Here is a 16,593-nt window from a genome sequence, read left to right as displayed (position 1 = left end):
CTACTTCAGGCACCGAGTCCATGTCCTGCGCATGCGTGGAGACTCGCCCCAGGGCCTCGGTCGGTGTGCCCGCAGGCGAGTGGCTTTGTTGCACCAGGTCAGGGAGATTGATGTGACCTGCAAAGCCATTGCTGGCTGCGTGGCCAGAACGCTTTTTTTCACCAGAGGTCTGCAGAGACACAAGGCACGAGGAAGAAAGAGAAGAAGAGGGGGGTGGGGAAAAAAAAAAAAAAAAAAGATAAAAAGAAGAGAAAAAAACCAAACAAAACCAAGTCGTTGGCAGTCCCCCAGGTCCTGGAACAAGGGCAGGAAAAGGACCCTCTCTGTTACCATCCCCATGCAATCTGGGAAGCAGCACACCAACCCCCCACCCCAGGAGAAGTAACGACAGGATTAATCACAAAGTCAATACAGAGTCATTAGCCAGCAAAGAAGCCTGATCAGTCGTTTTGAGACAAGGAACGTAGGGCAGATTCTGCTCGTGCCGTCATGGGTGCAAACCCCATGGCCAGCTCTCCTCCCACGCGGCCACCAGCCACGGCGACAGCAAAATCTGACCCCTGGATCAGCATCAGCCTTAACAGCTTCGCACAGCCACGGCAGTGAGTAGCCTGACTGCAAATGTCAACACAGCCCCCATCGCATGTTTCTGAAACCCGAAACAGCAGTGAACAGCAGCAGCACTGGCAGAACGGCTGGGGGGGTGGGCTTGTCCGCGGGCTTCCCCGCCGTCTCCCTTTCTCTCCATCCCCACCTCGTGCAAGACGGTTGTGGGGAAGTTTCTCCCACCCTTGTCTATCGTTTTGAGGTATTTGCCAGTTTTGATGAATCCTACCTACCGGGAGCACATTGATGAGATCGTTAGAGATTTCCACTTACTGGGACTAATGGAAAACTCCCTCTGAACAGGCTCACCAAGTTTCTGACGAGTCCTGACAACATTTATCTTTTGCTCACCCGTTACCACCACCTTCAACCACCTTGCCACCCCACCAAAGCCCTGAGCGAGTCTCCCCTCTGATGGCCACGGGGGTGGTGGGGAGCACACCGCAGGAGGCTGCACAGTTGGGGTTTCTTACCACGCTCCCTCCTCCCTAAGGGGTTTCCCAGCTGCCTGTCTCACCCGTGGCCATTAAACCCTTCTGCATCGCTGTATTCTCCAATGGCCTTGCTGCCGTGGCACGTGTTTCACAGGTGTGATGCTTAGCACCGTGTTCACTGTTGTAGCAGTGGTTCTGCTCAACCGCATCACCCACCCCGTACCAGGGAGTGCAGAGAGCTGCGCGGATGCCTGCTCTGAATAGCTCCACGCCAGCGCGGGGGCAGGCGGGCTGAGCGTCGCTGCCCAGCTCCCAGACTCAGGGAGGAAGGCAGTAAATACGCTGCAATTTCTTTTACTAACTCCTTCCTCTCCTGCAAAGTTGCATGCATTTTTTCCCCTTCATATAAGAGTATTTTATATAAAAGGAATTAAGAATTAAAATGCTGCTCAGTCCTAGTTTGCATTTGATCTAAACATTCCTGATTGCTGACTCCAACCTGCCCTCCCTCCTCCTCCTCTCCCATCCATCTCTCCTTCACATGCCGGCAGGAGAGTGACGCCCCTGCTTCACTGCCACAGCCCCCTGCCCCCTCACCGGGAGCCCTGCTACCTGTCTGCATTTCCAGCACTTTCCATCAACTGGGAAACCGAGAAACACTCTGGGGGAGATCCTCCACAGCCTTTCTCTGCCTCGCTTCTGCAGCACCATCCATCAGGATTGCTCCTAGCGCAGCCTTCCCTCCACGATGCCGGAGCCGGGGCTGGCGTCCAGGCGGGATGCCCGGTGCCCCCCGCAGCTGGCTTGCAAGGCGGCTGGCTGGTGGGGAGGGGACCGTGGCCCTCCCCGAGCAGGACCAGCCCCTGGTAATGACACCCCAAATGACACTGCACGCCTCTGACACGGTGGCAAAGGTTGGAAAGAGGGTAAACTTTGGGCCAGGTTCCAAGTGTTTTAACTACATACTGTAAATGGAAGATAACCTCTGTTGCCTGGAGCTGCTGTGGGCAGAGTAATTTGTACGAGCATCCTCCCCACTGTGCCCTGGCATTACTATTCACTGCTGTTTGTAGTTCTGAGAAACATTTGCACTTGTCACATTTGCTCCGAGGGTAAATTGTATGACAAGAGCGCTAACGAGCACAATTTACTCCCTCATTTTGTGTTCCGGACACACAGCACTATTAGTTTTGGTGCTTACATGGGCAAAACCTCCTGAAGATGCTCCATGGAAATATTTGTTTTACAACTTACCTCCCTCACCATTAAAGTCCCTTCCCTTGAAATATTGCTAAACGTATCTGCATGGGAAGTCTCTAGCCCGTGGGTTGTCACCATTCCCAGGTTGTACGGCTCGTTGCTTCCAGGAATTCCTGTTGGTCTGAGGACAGAATGGAAAAGCATTAATGATGGATATTTCTTTTGCTAAACTAGACAAAATACCCTATAATACCGTATTATTTCAATAAGAGTAAGGCTTTATATCTCACAGGAAGAATAATTGGAAAATATATCCACTTAAATGTACAGGGAAATTATTTACGTTGTTGGAAACAGCAGCAGAGTCAGGTTGACACCCTACAGCTAGAGCACAGAGACCAGAGAGAAGGGCCTTTCTCATCCCAAGGTGCCCCGAGAGAAGCACTGCTGAACAGGTAGCGAGGGGCTGCGGTCCCGCTCTACCTTAAGCCATTTTTTCTACTTAAGTTTAAAAAAGGACAGTTCACTCCTTTTATTCCCCATCTCAACCCCTAAAAACAGAGCAGTGCATCAAGAGCATCCAATGACAAAAGACAACAGGGGAGGGGATGGGCTTTGGGAGGAGGGGATGGACAGGAGTACAAGTTGCACCCTGATGCTTTTTGCTGTTTTCCAGGTGAAAACGTAGCCCGAACCCATGATTTTGCCTTAATTCCTGTGCTCCCATGCCAAGAGAGAGCCTGGGATTTATCCTCAAACACATTAAATTTCAGGGCTGCCTGAGAGTGCGTGTCGCAGGCGGCGAGGAGCCACCGTTACTTTATTATTACGTGCTTAGCAGACCAGCTGCTTAAACATCATTCAAACGAATCCAAAGGCAAATGATGAAGCGCCTCTGGATTACCCAGCCCTGCCTGCGTGCCGGAAAATGTCAACGGTGTTTGCGAAGACGTTGCTGATGAGATTCCGTTCCTTCGCGTTTCAAGCCATGCAGATGGATTGCTTTCCGTCAGCGTGAACGAGTTCACTCTTCAACGCGTCACCCCCACGCGCACTGACCTGTCAGTGCCCAGAGGCTCACGAGGGAGCCTGGCAGCGTGACGTACCTTCCACACGAGGAGCTTGCACCCCCTTCCTACTGTCACTGCTCCAACACCGCCAAGGATGGGAAAATAACGATTTTAGACATAAGAAACCTGAGGCAAAGGAGATTATGCTAATTTTGAGCCCACACGGTGAGTGAATGAATGGCTGTGGTAGCCCCGAGGTTCCAAATTTCAGTGTCACCCTGCCAAGAAATCCCTGGACATGAGCAAGGTGTGGCTTGTACAGCCCAGAGGAGAGGGAGGTGAAGGGAGTCATCACAGACTTCAGGTGTAGAAAAGGTGTATGTAGAGACTGAAGGAGTAAATGGTCCCTCCTATCCACTGGGACAGAGAGCGATGGATGGGCTTATCCCTCAGCATAAAAGATCCGGACAGAGTGGGAATGAAGAGCAGCCCAGTGCCCAGGGAATTTTAAAAATGGGTCATACCAGGATCACTTGGTAGGCGGAGGAGATGAGATGACCTCTCTTGGACCCAGTTTCTAATGGAAAAACACTGAACATGGGAAAAACAAAGCTTTGATAGAAAAATGTCCAACTATATCTAGTCTGAACTTGAGTTAAGGTTCCTTTTGTGCAATAAGGGTGTAAAGCCTTATTCGCTTCCTTCTTCCCCGGGCACACAGCAGAGCAGCCATGCCCACAGTCCCCATGGAGGCTCAGATAAGGACAGGGCTCCTGCCACCTCACTGTGACACCCAGGGTTTGCACCCCAACGTTCAGCCCCAGGGGCACGTTCACGGACAGGATGCTACAGCACAAGCAGCGTTCGGCTGGCAGCGGGACTGGGGCATCCCTCCCACTGCCGTGCCCATCGTCCGACACATCTGGCTGCAAAGCATTCAGTGGGGTATTGCATCCACTGCAAAGTGCTGTGTCAAACACGAGGTGCTTGGTGGAAGGATGTCAGCACAGATTAACCACGCCTGATTAAACTCTTCATCACAAGCAGCCCGAGGGCCCTTCTTGCCTGCGTGACTGCCCATCCGACCCTGCATATTCATAGCCATCCCTCCATCTCCTGATTTTCTCCAACAGATTCCAAGGGCTCTGATTTTAATTTTTCTGTGGAAGGAAGCTCCAGCCCAGGAACTTGGCACGCTGTAATACAGAGCCTGGAGGGCTTCCCTACCACTCCACACCCCAACGCTACAAAGCCAGGTATGCCCGTATTGACTAATAATTCATTTATCAGGAAGAGTGGGAATGAACTGATTAAAATGATCTCCTAAAGCCTTCCCACAACTCTTCAGCGAATTCAAAGGGGCGGGAGCCCGGGCAGGGATGCTCCGCGAGCTCGCTCTGTGTGACGACAGCTTTTGTGCGTGTTGCAGCCTTGCTGCCCTCCTCCCTTGGCCAGAGATAGTCAAAAGCACAAGTGTCCTGTGACCCAGAACAGGGACGCAACAGTCTGCCGACAGTTCGTTTCATCCGCGTTTTGCTGCCTGCACAGTGACTGAGCCAAGGACAAAAAACCAAAGACAAAGATTCAGGATTATTATAATCCTGGCTCTAACAGTTGGCACTGCGCAGGCCACCGAGTACTGCCCTTCCGCGTGGCTTGATCTGGGGCAAGCCCAGGCTCAAGAGCAGGTGGAGCTCTAGCAGGCCAACCCCGTAGGCAGGAGGCAAGGTGTGGATGAAGTCAGGTGCATCCACTCTGCCCAAAAACCCGCCTTGCTCATCAGCAGGCATAGGTCCATCGGCTCAGAGTCCAAATTAACCGAACACGCAGTGGAAATAATTCAGTATAATTAAGTATTTCTAGTTTGGACCAGGAAAAAAAACTCATGTGAGTAAATTAGCCCTTGCAACCACGACACTGTGCCAGGCACCAAACATCAACGCACTTGGGACACGTCCCATATCACAGCTACTGCTCCTCCAGCCCGAGACACAGTGCACTTTCACAGTTTGCCCCCTCCAAAAGAAAGTGCTTCTTACATAAGCCGTGGGATGTCACTGACGGGCACGGTCCCATCATGCGTCTCGTTCTCCCCGTCCTCCTCCTCCTCCTCGCTGCTTTCCGACTCCTCGCTGGAGGAGGAGTAGTCCGTCACCTTCTTTAGGGGACGATTGGTTTCTTCGATGCGCAGCTCCCTCAACTCTTTGGCTAAGGCCGTCAGATCCTGAAGGGGATGGGGGCAAGAAAACAAGAAAGCGCTGGCTATTATATTCAAAGCGAGGAGAAGGTCACATACATCTCTTCAAAAGCCAATGCTAACATCACGAGCAACAAGAAGTAGCTTTACAGAGTCGTTACAAACATGAGACGAACGTAAGACAATGTTTGTAGCATGTAGCATTTATTAAACAAAACAAAACTGGTTTACGCTCACTGAAAAAATCAATAGCCAACCTCTTCGTTTTCTGTTTGGAACGTGTATGTGCATATATATACACACACTTATATGTATATACACGACAAAATTATATTTGTTGGAGAAGGTGAAGTTCAGTCACCATCATAGTAAACTGGAAAACAACGTCATTTCAAAGATTGGCTCAGAGAATTTCTCCTGCAGGGTCTTCTCTTTTTTTAAACATCTCAGAGAGACCCTGTAAGTGTATTTATTCTGTAATAAATGCATCTGGGAAGGAAGCAATGACAGCATCTCCCATGGAGTGGTGCAATCCCCACGCCAAGAGCTGCTTCCATGGTGAGTCTCCGCCGTCGGGCGGCTGCCGAGAGGCGGTGAGGAGCACGAGGAGAAGCGCCCAGCTCAGCCAGACTTTGGAGTCACAGCTCTGAGTCAGCCACATGACCAAAACCCCCCCCAAAAAAAAAAAAAAAGTATCCCTCAGCGGGACCCATTAAGCACTTTATGTGAAATGTGGCAGCCTACAAGCTAAGGGGGAAAAAAAAAAAAAAAAGAAAAAGAAAAGCCTCAAAATAAGAAAAAAAAAAAAAAGAGAGGAGCAGTCCCAAAGCCCAGTAATAATTTTTCAGTTTACCATGACTTTGATGTGGCCTCAGACCCGACAGTCATATATAAAATAGACACTGCTATTTCAAAACAAGGAACATGGCAGGCACCGTGTAGAAAAGAGACTTTTTGTTATCTTACATGCTTTTATAGCAATGCAGGGGGAAGCAGTAGGGCAGAAAAGCATGAGAGCTCGAATTAGAATGGGTTAGAGAACTCTGTTGCACAAGACATGCACATGACGAACACAGCATCGCAATTGCCAGTCTTACCATTTCTCCCTATATTAGTGACCGAGGTAGGCATCAGTGCATTCGGTCAGAGATAAAGGATTAGGGAGAAAGAAACTCATTGAAAAAGACTAAATTCCACAGTTGTCTTACGGCCATACTCTCATTTACTGCATTTCCAGGTTACCGTTCCAGCAGGGCGACTACGGCAGTATTAATTAACGGTGGCAAAGGGAGCTCCTAAAATCTATCCCGTCGACGCGTGAAGAGAACGATGGAAAACTTCTACGGCTGAGATGCAGACCCAGTGAATTTTAATCGTGAAGCAGGAATATTTGGCAAGCAATTTGGACTCGGGTTGTTGGTGACCCACACCTCCCGGCAGGCTCCCACTGGCGGACAGCCACACATTCTGCTCCCAGGTCTGCCCTGCCGGCACCCTGATGTGGAGCAGAGACTCCCACCGACATCAGAGGGCATTGCATCGCTCCTGTGAACGTCAGTATACCTCAAATAAACTAGTTGTTTTAACAACAGGATCCATCCCTGCTTCCCAGCAGGTACCTGTGATGGGTATTATATATCCCTCTTCAAATCCAAACGCTCTCTGTACCTTTACAAAAAGGCTCTTTAAAAGGGTCAAAGAGAAAATGTGGCATTACAAGAGTTTATTTTCAATGCCAACATGTTTGGGATTGAAATGCAGTCAAATCCGCAGTCATGACAACAAATTATTTTAATTAGTGCTGCAGCAGCTTCTATGATACGATTGTTCCTTTTCTTAAATAAGAATCAATGAAAATTTGAACAGCTTAAGAATGCTTTCCATTTAGAGTGTAAAATACTCTCTTCATACAGCACTCGCCTTTGAGTTGGATCAGAGCTTTCTCAGTTATAAAAAGGACTTCAGCACCGTGCAGGAGTCTCTTAAAACTGCAGCTGACATTCCTGCAGTGCCGGACCGGCACTAAACCCTTCTCCATCATAGCGATGGACCGTGAGGATTACTCCTTTTCTGCACCTTCCATTCCCAACGTGTTTTGAGGCACCCTATCAGCCTTCCGAGGTCATCACTACAAGATAGTCAAGTATTTGAAAAATCAGCTTAATTAGTTTTTAATAACTCATTTGGAAGTTATAACAGCAATAATACTCCCAGACAATATCATCAGATAACTCAGTTAAAGCTTTGCCTCGGGATGGTTAATTCTTTGATGCTATCGTTTTCTCTAAGTAATGAGCACTTTGTAGGATTAAACGGCTTCACTGAGCTGCTCTTGGACCAAAAACAATCTGACAACTAGAAAGGAAGTGCTCTGTAGCTCCACATGTGTTTGAAATGTTATTACTGAGGGTGACATAATACATAAGTTAGCAGTATCAGTGCTTTCTAATTACTTTTAATTACAAAGACTTCTTGAGATTTAATATTTGCTGGAATCAAGTCAGATTGGTTTCCAAAAATCACATAGCTCATTGGACTTGAATTTAGCACACACACGGCCTCTATTTAGACACTGATTTATGTGCTTTTTTCTTAACAAAGCACCTCATTAAACAAAACGCACTGCTCATGTTTCATCCAAGAGGACAAGTTAACTAACCAGCAGATCTTCCCTCCTTCTTATCTTCCATTTTTAGAGGAAAGAGGCTGCAGGAGAGGCTGCTGATACCAGTGCTTTCCACCGCAGCCCGCAGTCACCAGTATGAGCAGCGCGGGCACAGCAGTGCCTGCGTGAGGCAAGTTAAATGCAAAATTAGGAATGTTTGGTCTTTTCTCACGAACAGTTAAACGTTCGCCATGGCCAGATGCACTTCTAAAATATTATCACATGGTGAAAACGGTGCAACTCAGGATGCTTAGTTACGAGGATGGATGAAGATGAGCATTGCCCATCAACATCCAAGACGGCTCTGCTGACTCGGGCTTTTAGCTGATGGTCTGGTCTGTGAGAAGGAATTACCCCTGTATCCCACTGCCCTGTTTTCCTTTATTTGCTGAGCATCTTCACTGGAATTAGGTTTAAAATGCATTTCATATCACACTCAATGGTCCCACTGAAATCAGCGGCGGCCAGGGGGGCTGTAGCTGAGAGCAGAATGTGATGAGCGGTGCCGGCTGCCCCGACAACCTCCACCGGGCACAAGACTCTTCCACTTTCAAGTACGCCGAAAACCGACAGCGCCCTTTGCTCCGCGCGCGAAAGCCGGGGTGCTTCTTGCCACGGCCTCCATGCAAGTGGTCTGGCCAGCGGGTTTCAGGCAGCCCACGGCTGAGCAGAACGCACCGGCAACGCCGCTCCCCTCCCCGCGGGCAGGCTCCCTCCGCCGAAACGCAATCGTTGCGTCTCCCGTCTGACCCGAGACCGCGTTGCCACCTTTTGCGATGTCAGCACCAACAACACCCGGCTCGATATTAAGCGCTAACTAGTCAACCTTGCATAGGCATGACCCACCGAGAAAAGATATCACTAACCTCATCTATAGCTTTCTTATAGCTCTGTGGGTAAAGGAAGAATAATCAGCATCAGAGGAAACAGATCGGGACGGGAAAAAGCCAGAGGAAGGGCAAGCAGGTTAGAAATAAAATTAGAATTGTTAGCTCAACGCTGTGGAGTGTAGAGAAAAAAAACAACATCAACAAAACATTAATACACATTAAAAAAGAGCAGCAGTGGAAATTCATTTTGTTATTAGGCCGACTCTGCAGTTTTAAAATACATATGTCAACAGCATTAAACCAGGAGGAAAACACTTCGGATGAGATTTTGCTCAGAGTAACAGAACGCGAGCGTACGGAGAACACGGGTTTGGTTTTAAGCTGGGAAGGCTGTCAGGGGCTGGTCGTCCAGCCTTCCCGAGCAGAGCATCCCTCCGCCGGGCTGCTGCGGGGGGGACATGCAGCACGGAACACAACAATGTGCCATCGGCAACCACCGCGCCCAAGCTAGCAAAGCCCTTAAGCATCTGCTTCACGTGAAAACCCAGGCTTAAGTGCTTTCCCCCAGACTTGGGCTTCTGATAAAAAACCTCATGCACTCTTTTAAGCATTCCAATCTCCCAACGGCCGTACCACCGCTTTCCAGTCTCTCTGCTGGAGGAACAACGGTACTAGCCTCTTTTTTGGGGTCCCCGCGGTTGTGCTAACGCGCCGAAGGGAAACATGGCCAAGCCGGCTGGCCACGTTCCCACGGAAAATAATTTAAGACTCACAGCGGGTCGGCTCGGTCGCGTCACGTCCCGGTTGTCTTCCTGCTTTACCTTGGCAGGTTCGTGGGAGAGCACAGGGGACCCTTCGGGCTTGGCATTCCCTGGGCAAAAGGCAAGCGGAGAGGGCGGGAGTTAAAATGCTGCCGAAAGCCATCGCTGCATCCCATCGCCCAGGACGGGTGGGCACAGGGTGGGGGGGAAGGGTTCATCATCCTCCCCCTTGCACTGGGGCAATTTCCCAGCTATTTTCCCAGGACGCACAGGACGGTGGTGGAAGGAGACCAGGACATCCCAGGCACAGGACTGGATGACCTGTAAATAGGTGATTTTGGTCCAACTAATAATGTTTCACTAGGTTTTGCTTCTGTTGCCTCGAAAAAGCCTCCTGCTCCTCTCTGACTATATGGAGTGTCCCTCCAAAGAGGAACAGAAGTCACAGTCCAGCCCAGCCCCCACAGACAGCCCTCTTGCAGCACGGCTGCCCCTTTTTCTCCTAAAGAAACAAATCCACTCTGCAAAAGAGCAGGGCATGTGATAAATTAAAAGCTCTGCAGCATCCGACACTGCCAGGACAGTATTTGTCACAGGATTCCTCATTAATAAAAGCGAAGCCAAACCAAAAAGGACGGTCGGCGATACACTCCTTTTATTGACTACCCAGAGAAGCGATGATTTCGACAACAGACACCTCACCTTATGGCCAAGTCATAAAAAATTCAAAGCAGGGAGGCAGCGTTTGTTTTAATGTGCTTCAGCCCTGGGGATTTATACAGCGGGGCTGTGCCAGAAATGCAGATGTCCGGGCTGTATGTGCTTTAGCAACTCGCACTGCGATTCAAGGGGGGACTGGAATATCGTTAAGAGCGGCTCTAGGATGAGAGGAGATGTTTCAGCTAGGAGCATAAACCCAGTGTAAACACGGCTGCCTGCTGAAAGCATTTTAGGGAAAGCTAATTCACTCCTCTGCTCCCATCTCAAGCTTTGCACAAAGATAAAGCTTAAAAATACAAGGGAGAAAAAGAAAAAAAAAAAAAAAGATACCCACCCAGAGGGAAACAATCCCAAAGAAACCATCGCAGAAAAAGCGAGTTTGGGTCAATGAAGATAGGGAGTATGCGGGTATTCTTTTATTTTCTTTCTTTTTTGTCACCCTAGAGCATAACCCCCATCTCCTTTCTAAGTTACGTGGCACCGCAATGTGTCAGTAGAGCACGGGAGCGGCACATGCTGCATCCTACTTCCGCATCCAGGCAAAAGGGAGCATCGGCATCCCTGTCTGTAAGGAGGCCAGCTGGTCACAAAGTACCACAGAAGTGATGAATCCTTCGATTTTTTTAAAAAACGTACATGAGATCACAGACCTCTTGCCCTTCCCGCTTCTCAAACGGCCCCAGAAAGCACGCCAGGCGCTGAGGGACGTTCTCAAGCAGCAGCCACCTCACCTCTGACTCTGTTGCGCTCGCTGGAGCCAGCCTGGGAGCCCGGCTGGGAGCCGCCCTGGGAGCTGGGCTGGGAGCTGGGAGTGCTGGAGCTGGAGGAGCTGCCGCTGCTGGTCCTCTGCAGGGGGCTCTCCACGATGGGCTCCGTCCTCCTCAGGTCTGGGTTGCTGCAGGAGCACAAAACAAGAGGGTCACCATCAGCCACACACGCCTCCGGGGCTTCAGATCCTTCCCACCCCGACAGGGACAGTTGGAAGGTGAGGAGGCACCTCCTCTGCTCGGGAAGAGACAGATGAGGTCTTTCCTCAAAGCTGTGGAGACTCCAAGCCCCATGGAAATCCATGGGAGATGAATTAGACACTCAACATCTTCATGGAGGGGAACCAGAACCATGATGAAAAGTTAGCTAGAGCCAATTCTACTCTTCCTTTACCAAATTTAGCAAAAATTAAAAGATTCTTTGCTCAGAATTCCTGTTCAGCTGGTAGATGTGCAACGCTGGAGTTATCTGAATAAACCACCGCCATTCCTCATAAATGCAGGAATTTGCAAATCGCTGTTAGAGAAGGAAATGTCCCAGTGAAGGAAGGATCTCAAGTTTGAAACAAGGCTGCAGATTACTTCTGCCACTTATTCACACTTCCCACCTTTCACTGGCTTCACTTCAGACTCGCATCAGATACCCACTTTTCTGCCTTGATTTCTCAAGATACATAAACCTACAATACAAAGCATCCTTGATACACAAAGAGTGACTAACCTCTCTCTGGGTGTAAGATGCCCTTAGGAAATGAACTCTTATTTAGCCCTGAAATGACACCTGAAGACATTTTCACGCGGAGTAACGCAATTTGCTTTTATACAATATTCCTGTTAAGTGACCTTACTATCCAAATTCCCGTGAAAAACGTACAGAAAGCTTTCTCCACCGAGTCCAGTTGGGACCTCGTGTACATAAAAAGTGCCATATGACGTAAGCGCAGAGCGTGCATACCGCGTCCCTCAGGGAGCGACCACGAGGGTGCGAACTGCGCAAAGGTCACTGGCAGAACCGTTTGGACGCTGCTTAGTGTCACTGTTATATAAAATCCTTTCTAGTGCTCTCTCACATTGACACAGGTGGGTATTAAAATGATGAGATCAAGACTGTAACCTTCCATGCACAAGGAAATACCCTCTCATTTGTTACAGTTGGGTATCAAATAAAAGATAGCATATTTTAATAATAGTTACATTTATGCACGGGAGGAATCACGAACCAATCAGAGAGGTGGTTAAAAAGGAAAACTGGAGAAATGCTACGTTACTGCAAGAAATGAAATGTGAAACCACGTCACTGGATACTCAGTTTAATGGACATGGTAGCATCCTCATCATTTCCAATTCTCATCAAACCGAAGGCCTCCAGCTCATACTGTACAGCTGACATGTCCTTAGCCAAATTAATTCATGAAGCGTATTTAAATAAAATAACACTAATGAATTTACCTGTACTGGCCCACACTGGGAGGCTGAAGGCAACACTGGGCAACCTTCAACTTGAATCCCACAGACTCCCATTATCCTTTTGACTTCAATACTTACTCCTAGTCACTCACTAGGACTACGCAGTCCAATATCCCTCTGCATTTTAATTTTTTCTTCAAGCAACAGCTAATTAGAGGAACGACATTGTCAAGAATTCAGCCTTGAGCAACAGAGGAACCAATCATGATATAAATGGGCTTTTTGTCTAATTTAAAAAAAACCCAGCAACTACAAGAAAGATCCCTCTTCTGTCTGCTCCCCCTGCCAGCCTCTCCAAGCTGCTGCCCACTGTACGTGAGTCTGCTTGATGCACGGCTGGGGCACTGAGCTGGAAAGGAAGATGAAAAATGGAGACACCACACGGCTATGAACATCCCAGCGTTCGTCTTTCGACCTCACCCTGAAAGGACAAGGCAGGGAGAAGCAAGCAAAAGGCTTCATCAAGCAAGGCTACGTGGAACACATATTCACCCCGAGATTTGCCTGTCTGAGCCCTAGATGTGCCCACGATGCTCGGCAAACCAGAGAGGAGCTCTCGCATGACTAAGCCACGTTTTTTCCATCCGGCTCTGAGCAGAGCCTGTCAACTTCCCGGCTCGTTCCAAACATGCCCAGGGATAGCTCACAGAAGATGTCGGATGCGGTGCAGCATCCTTCCTAGGCGGGCTACGAGCACGCCCCGCGCACCGCCACGCCGGAGAGCTGGATCTGGCTAAGCTAAAAGCCCTGCTCCTAGGAAGCCAAAAGGAATTTAATCCTTGATCACATATAAGGAAGATCTCATCAAGCTGTATCAGGCTCTGTTCCCCAGCACATTCCTTGGTCATTATCTCTGATGTGTAGGAAATGTACAGTACGCACCACAGAGATCTCCCCACTGGCTTATATGGATCCCCTTAATGTGCAAGAGGTGACACTGGGAGAACCAGAACCTAATTCCACTAAGGGGAGCGCCCAAATTCCTGTTGCAGCAGATGCAGCATCCACCTCCAAAACCTGCAATGCCCAGGGAGCAAAACCTCCAGCGTGTCCAAAGCAGCTGGGGAAGGGTCTGGAGCACAATTCCTGTGAGGAGCAGCTGAGGGAGCTGGGGGGGTTCAGCCTGGAGAAGAGGAGGCTCGGGAGAAGCCTGATCGCTCCCTACAACTCCCTGAAAAGAGGGTGTGTGTGGGGGGTGGGGGGTTGGTCTCGCTCCCAGGTGACACGAGGAAATGGCCTCCAGTTGTGCCAGGGGAGGTTTAGGTTGCATATTAGGAAAATTTCCTCTTGGAAAGGGCTGTCAGGCACTGGAACAGGCTGCCCAGGGAGGTGGGGGAGTCACCATTCCTGGAGGGATTTAAGAGACATGTGGATGAGGTGCTCAGTGACATGGGGTAGTGGTGGGCTGGGCAGGGTTGTACTTGGTGATCTTAAAGATCTTTTCCAACCTGAACGATTGCATGAAAGCACTGCTCATCCCAGCTACAAGAGAAGCATTGCAAATCTGGTGTTGTTACCAGTCAGCAAAAGCAGGGCTAAACTCCAGCCCAAGTTCGGGCTCCCCAGCGGGGAGATGCCAGGAGGAGGGCAGGCAGTAGCTGTCTCCCTCGGTGTCCATACCTTGCCCGAATGGGCTGGGAGCCCAGCCGGGGCCCCAGGGCGCTGCCATTGCCTGGGGAGTTCTTCCTCGCCAGAGCAGGGGATATGGAAGTGGTTCGTTGAGGCACCTGGAAGAGAACAGAGACATTCACTGTCACCCAGTCTGCCCCACAACGCCAGGCGGCTGTTGGCACGTCTGAGATCACCTTCCAGCACTGCCTTTACAAGCTGATTTAGAATTGTTTTCCTACTACCAGACAATGTTTATAACATTTACAAAAACACAAAGCTCTCAGCTTTTACAAGGAATCGCCTGAGTGTGAGACAGAAACAAGCTGCCAAGGTGCGGTCAGGGATGCTCTGGGAGAGCAGCCCTGCTACCATCAAACAGGGCATTTCCTTTTCAAAAAGGAACATATGCACATACACACACACACACATATATAATTTAAATTAACAAAAGACAGAAAAGTATTTTTTAAGATAAAATTCAGACTGAAGTGCCTTTCAGCAGCCACTGTTGAGTTTTAGTTCGGATATAACACGCCAGCAGAGAGAAGGTGTTGACTGATGGACAAACAAGAGGACTGACAGTGGAAAGATCCAGACCGATCCACCTAACACAATCAAACCCTAGGACCTTCATTAAGCTTTGGATGCTGCTGCCAAAACCCTGCTGCCAGCAGGAGGCTCACCATTAGCAGAAACCCAAAGCCAACCGCAGCCTAGAAGGTGCCCGGCCTCGTCCCGTGGGATCACGGGCATCGTTGTGTGGGCTGACTTGGAGAGGCACGACCATACTCACCGTGCAACACCTTGCAACAGATAACAGAGGCCAAGGGCTCGGTGGGATTCACGAGGAAAGGATTAGGTGCTTTTATTTTTTGAGAATACACAAGCAGTTGTGTTAGGCAGGATAAAAAGATTTAGCAAGCTTTATACGCTGCGGCATCGCCAGCTACAGACTGTCTCATTAAAAAGCAATCTCCCCTCCAGGTAGGTGGGGACTGTGCAGGCGGGACTTGGGGAGTTCGTTACCTTCCTCTGAAGCATCCAGCCATCAGCACTGGCAGAAACAAGAGCCCGGACCACAGAGAGAGCCAGCCCTGCCTCATGGGGCGGTCCTTTCCTTCCCACTTACAAACCCATCAAACCCACTTCGGGCAGTTAAATGTGAAGTCAGACTCCTCGTGGGTATTGCTACCGACACAATGGCCTTAAACTCATGTTCCCAGAGATCATGGGGATTCCAGAACTCGTGTTCCCTCAGCCAAGGGGGAAAATACTCCCCAGTGCTGGAAAACACCTTGTGTCCAAGGAGCTGTGGTCTCACCGTGTAGCACATCACTGCAGTTAGGAGATGCCCTTCTCAGAGGACTCAAGGCAAAAGCCAACCTTAAATTGCAAGAAGTTTTGCAAAATAAGGGTAAAACCACCCTTCTGCGCTACGGAGGAGAAAAGCACATGAACAACTCCAGGAGCTGCTGGCTCACTTTTCCTCTTGGGCGAGCGCTGTTACCTCCTCTTGCTCGGTGGTAGCAGAAATAGGAACATTATTAACACATGTGGCAGACCACCACAGACCCCCTGCACAGAGAGGTTTACCTGGGAGCTGGTATTAAGCTCTTAAAAAGGCAAGTCACTCACTTGGTTAACACATAGAAAAACTGCCTCTCCATCAGGGACAAATACTGCCTCACTGAACAATCTTCCATCATTTTTATTCTATAAAAACCCTCCCAGGCTGCGCACTGATTCACTGGAAGGGGAAATTTAATGGCCAAGTTATAATTCTTCCAAAATGAAGGTGTATAAACAACGCGATCGAAACACTGGTCCAGAAGAATCTTAATTAAAGAGGTACTGCCAGATGCTGCCAAAATGTCAGTGAAGGTATAAAGCTGCTGGAGCCCTTACAAGTCTTCCATCAAATATTGATTGCAACTGGAGGCACGGTACCAGACTGAAAAGGACGCGTCTTATTGAGTATGACAAATTTTATGTTCCTATAATTCTATTTAAACAGAATGTTGTTTTTTATCCTAGGGAAAGGAGAAATTAATTTATTCTGGCCCCTGTCCAGGCTCGAGAACTTTCTTTGCTGGAGGGCAACGCTATTTTGCAGGCCTGTGTGCACACCCCAGCGCGGCTCCCAGCATCTTGTGCAAAACCTGCCTCGGGAAACGCAGCCCCCCGGGCAGGTCGGTACCCGCCGCGGAGCCCCGGGGATGGGCTCAGCCCTGCCCGCTCTGCTTTGCCGGCGGTGCTGAGCGCAGCACCGTCCCACGGGGGTTCCGCTGTGGGATGGCCTCTTTGACGTGCTGAAAGCGAGGAGCG

At 49.5% G+C, this 16,593-nt stretch overlaps 1 protein-coding gene across 1 annotated transcript in view; it reads right to left on the bottom strand.

Annotated features, from left to right (window-relative positions):
• The window catches only part of LOC104507800 (TRAF2 and NCK-interacting protein kinase), a gene marked incomplete at its 5' end in the record, with an annotated part of 30,290 nt that overhangs the window by 13,441 nt on the left and 256 nt on the right, over window positions 1–16,593 (bottom strand). The window contains 7 exons of the mRNA XM_010149205.1: window positions 5–169; window positions 2,295–2,421; window positions 5,290–5,474; window positions 8,979–9,002; window positions 9,716–9,813; window positions 11,155–11,318; window positions 14,278–14,386. Of these exons, the coding sequence (XP_010147507.1) occupies window positions 5–169; window positions 2,295–2,421; window positions 5,290–5,474; window positions 8,979–9,002; window positions 9,716–9,813; window positions 11,155–11,318; window positions 14,278–14,386 (872 nt within the window). The remainder of the gene's footprint in view (window positions 1–4; window positions 170–2,294; window positions 2,422–5,289; window positions 5,475–8,978; window positions 9,003–9,715; window positions 9,814–11,154; window positions 11,319–14,277; window positions 14,387–16,593) is intronic.

Source organism: Eurypyga helias, unplaced genomic scaffold, assembly GCF_000690775.1.
Source record: "Eurypyga helias isolate BGI_N326 unplaced genomic scaffold, ASM69077v1 scaffold3323, whole genome shotgun sequence".
Taxonomy (NCBI): Eukaryota; Metazoa; Chordata; class Aves; order Eurypygiformes; family Eurypygidae; genus Eurypyga; species Eurypyga helias.
Note: the sequence above shows the minus strand (reverse complement) of the source record. Positions and strands in the feature narration are given on the sequence as shown.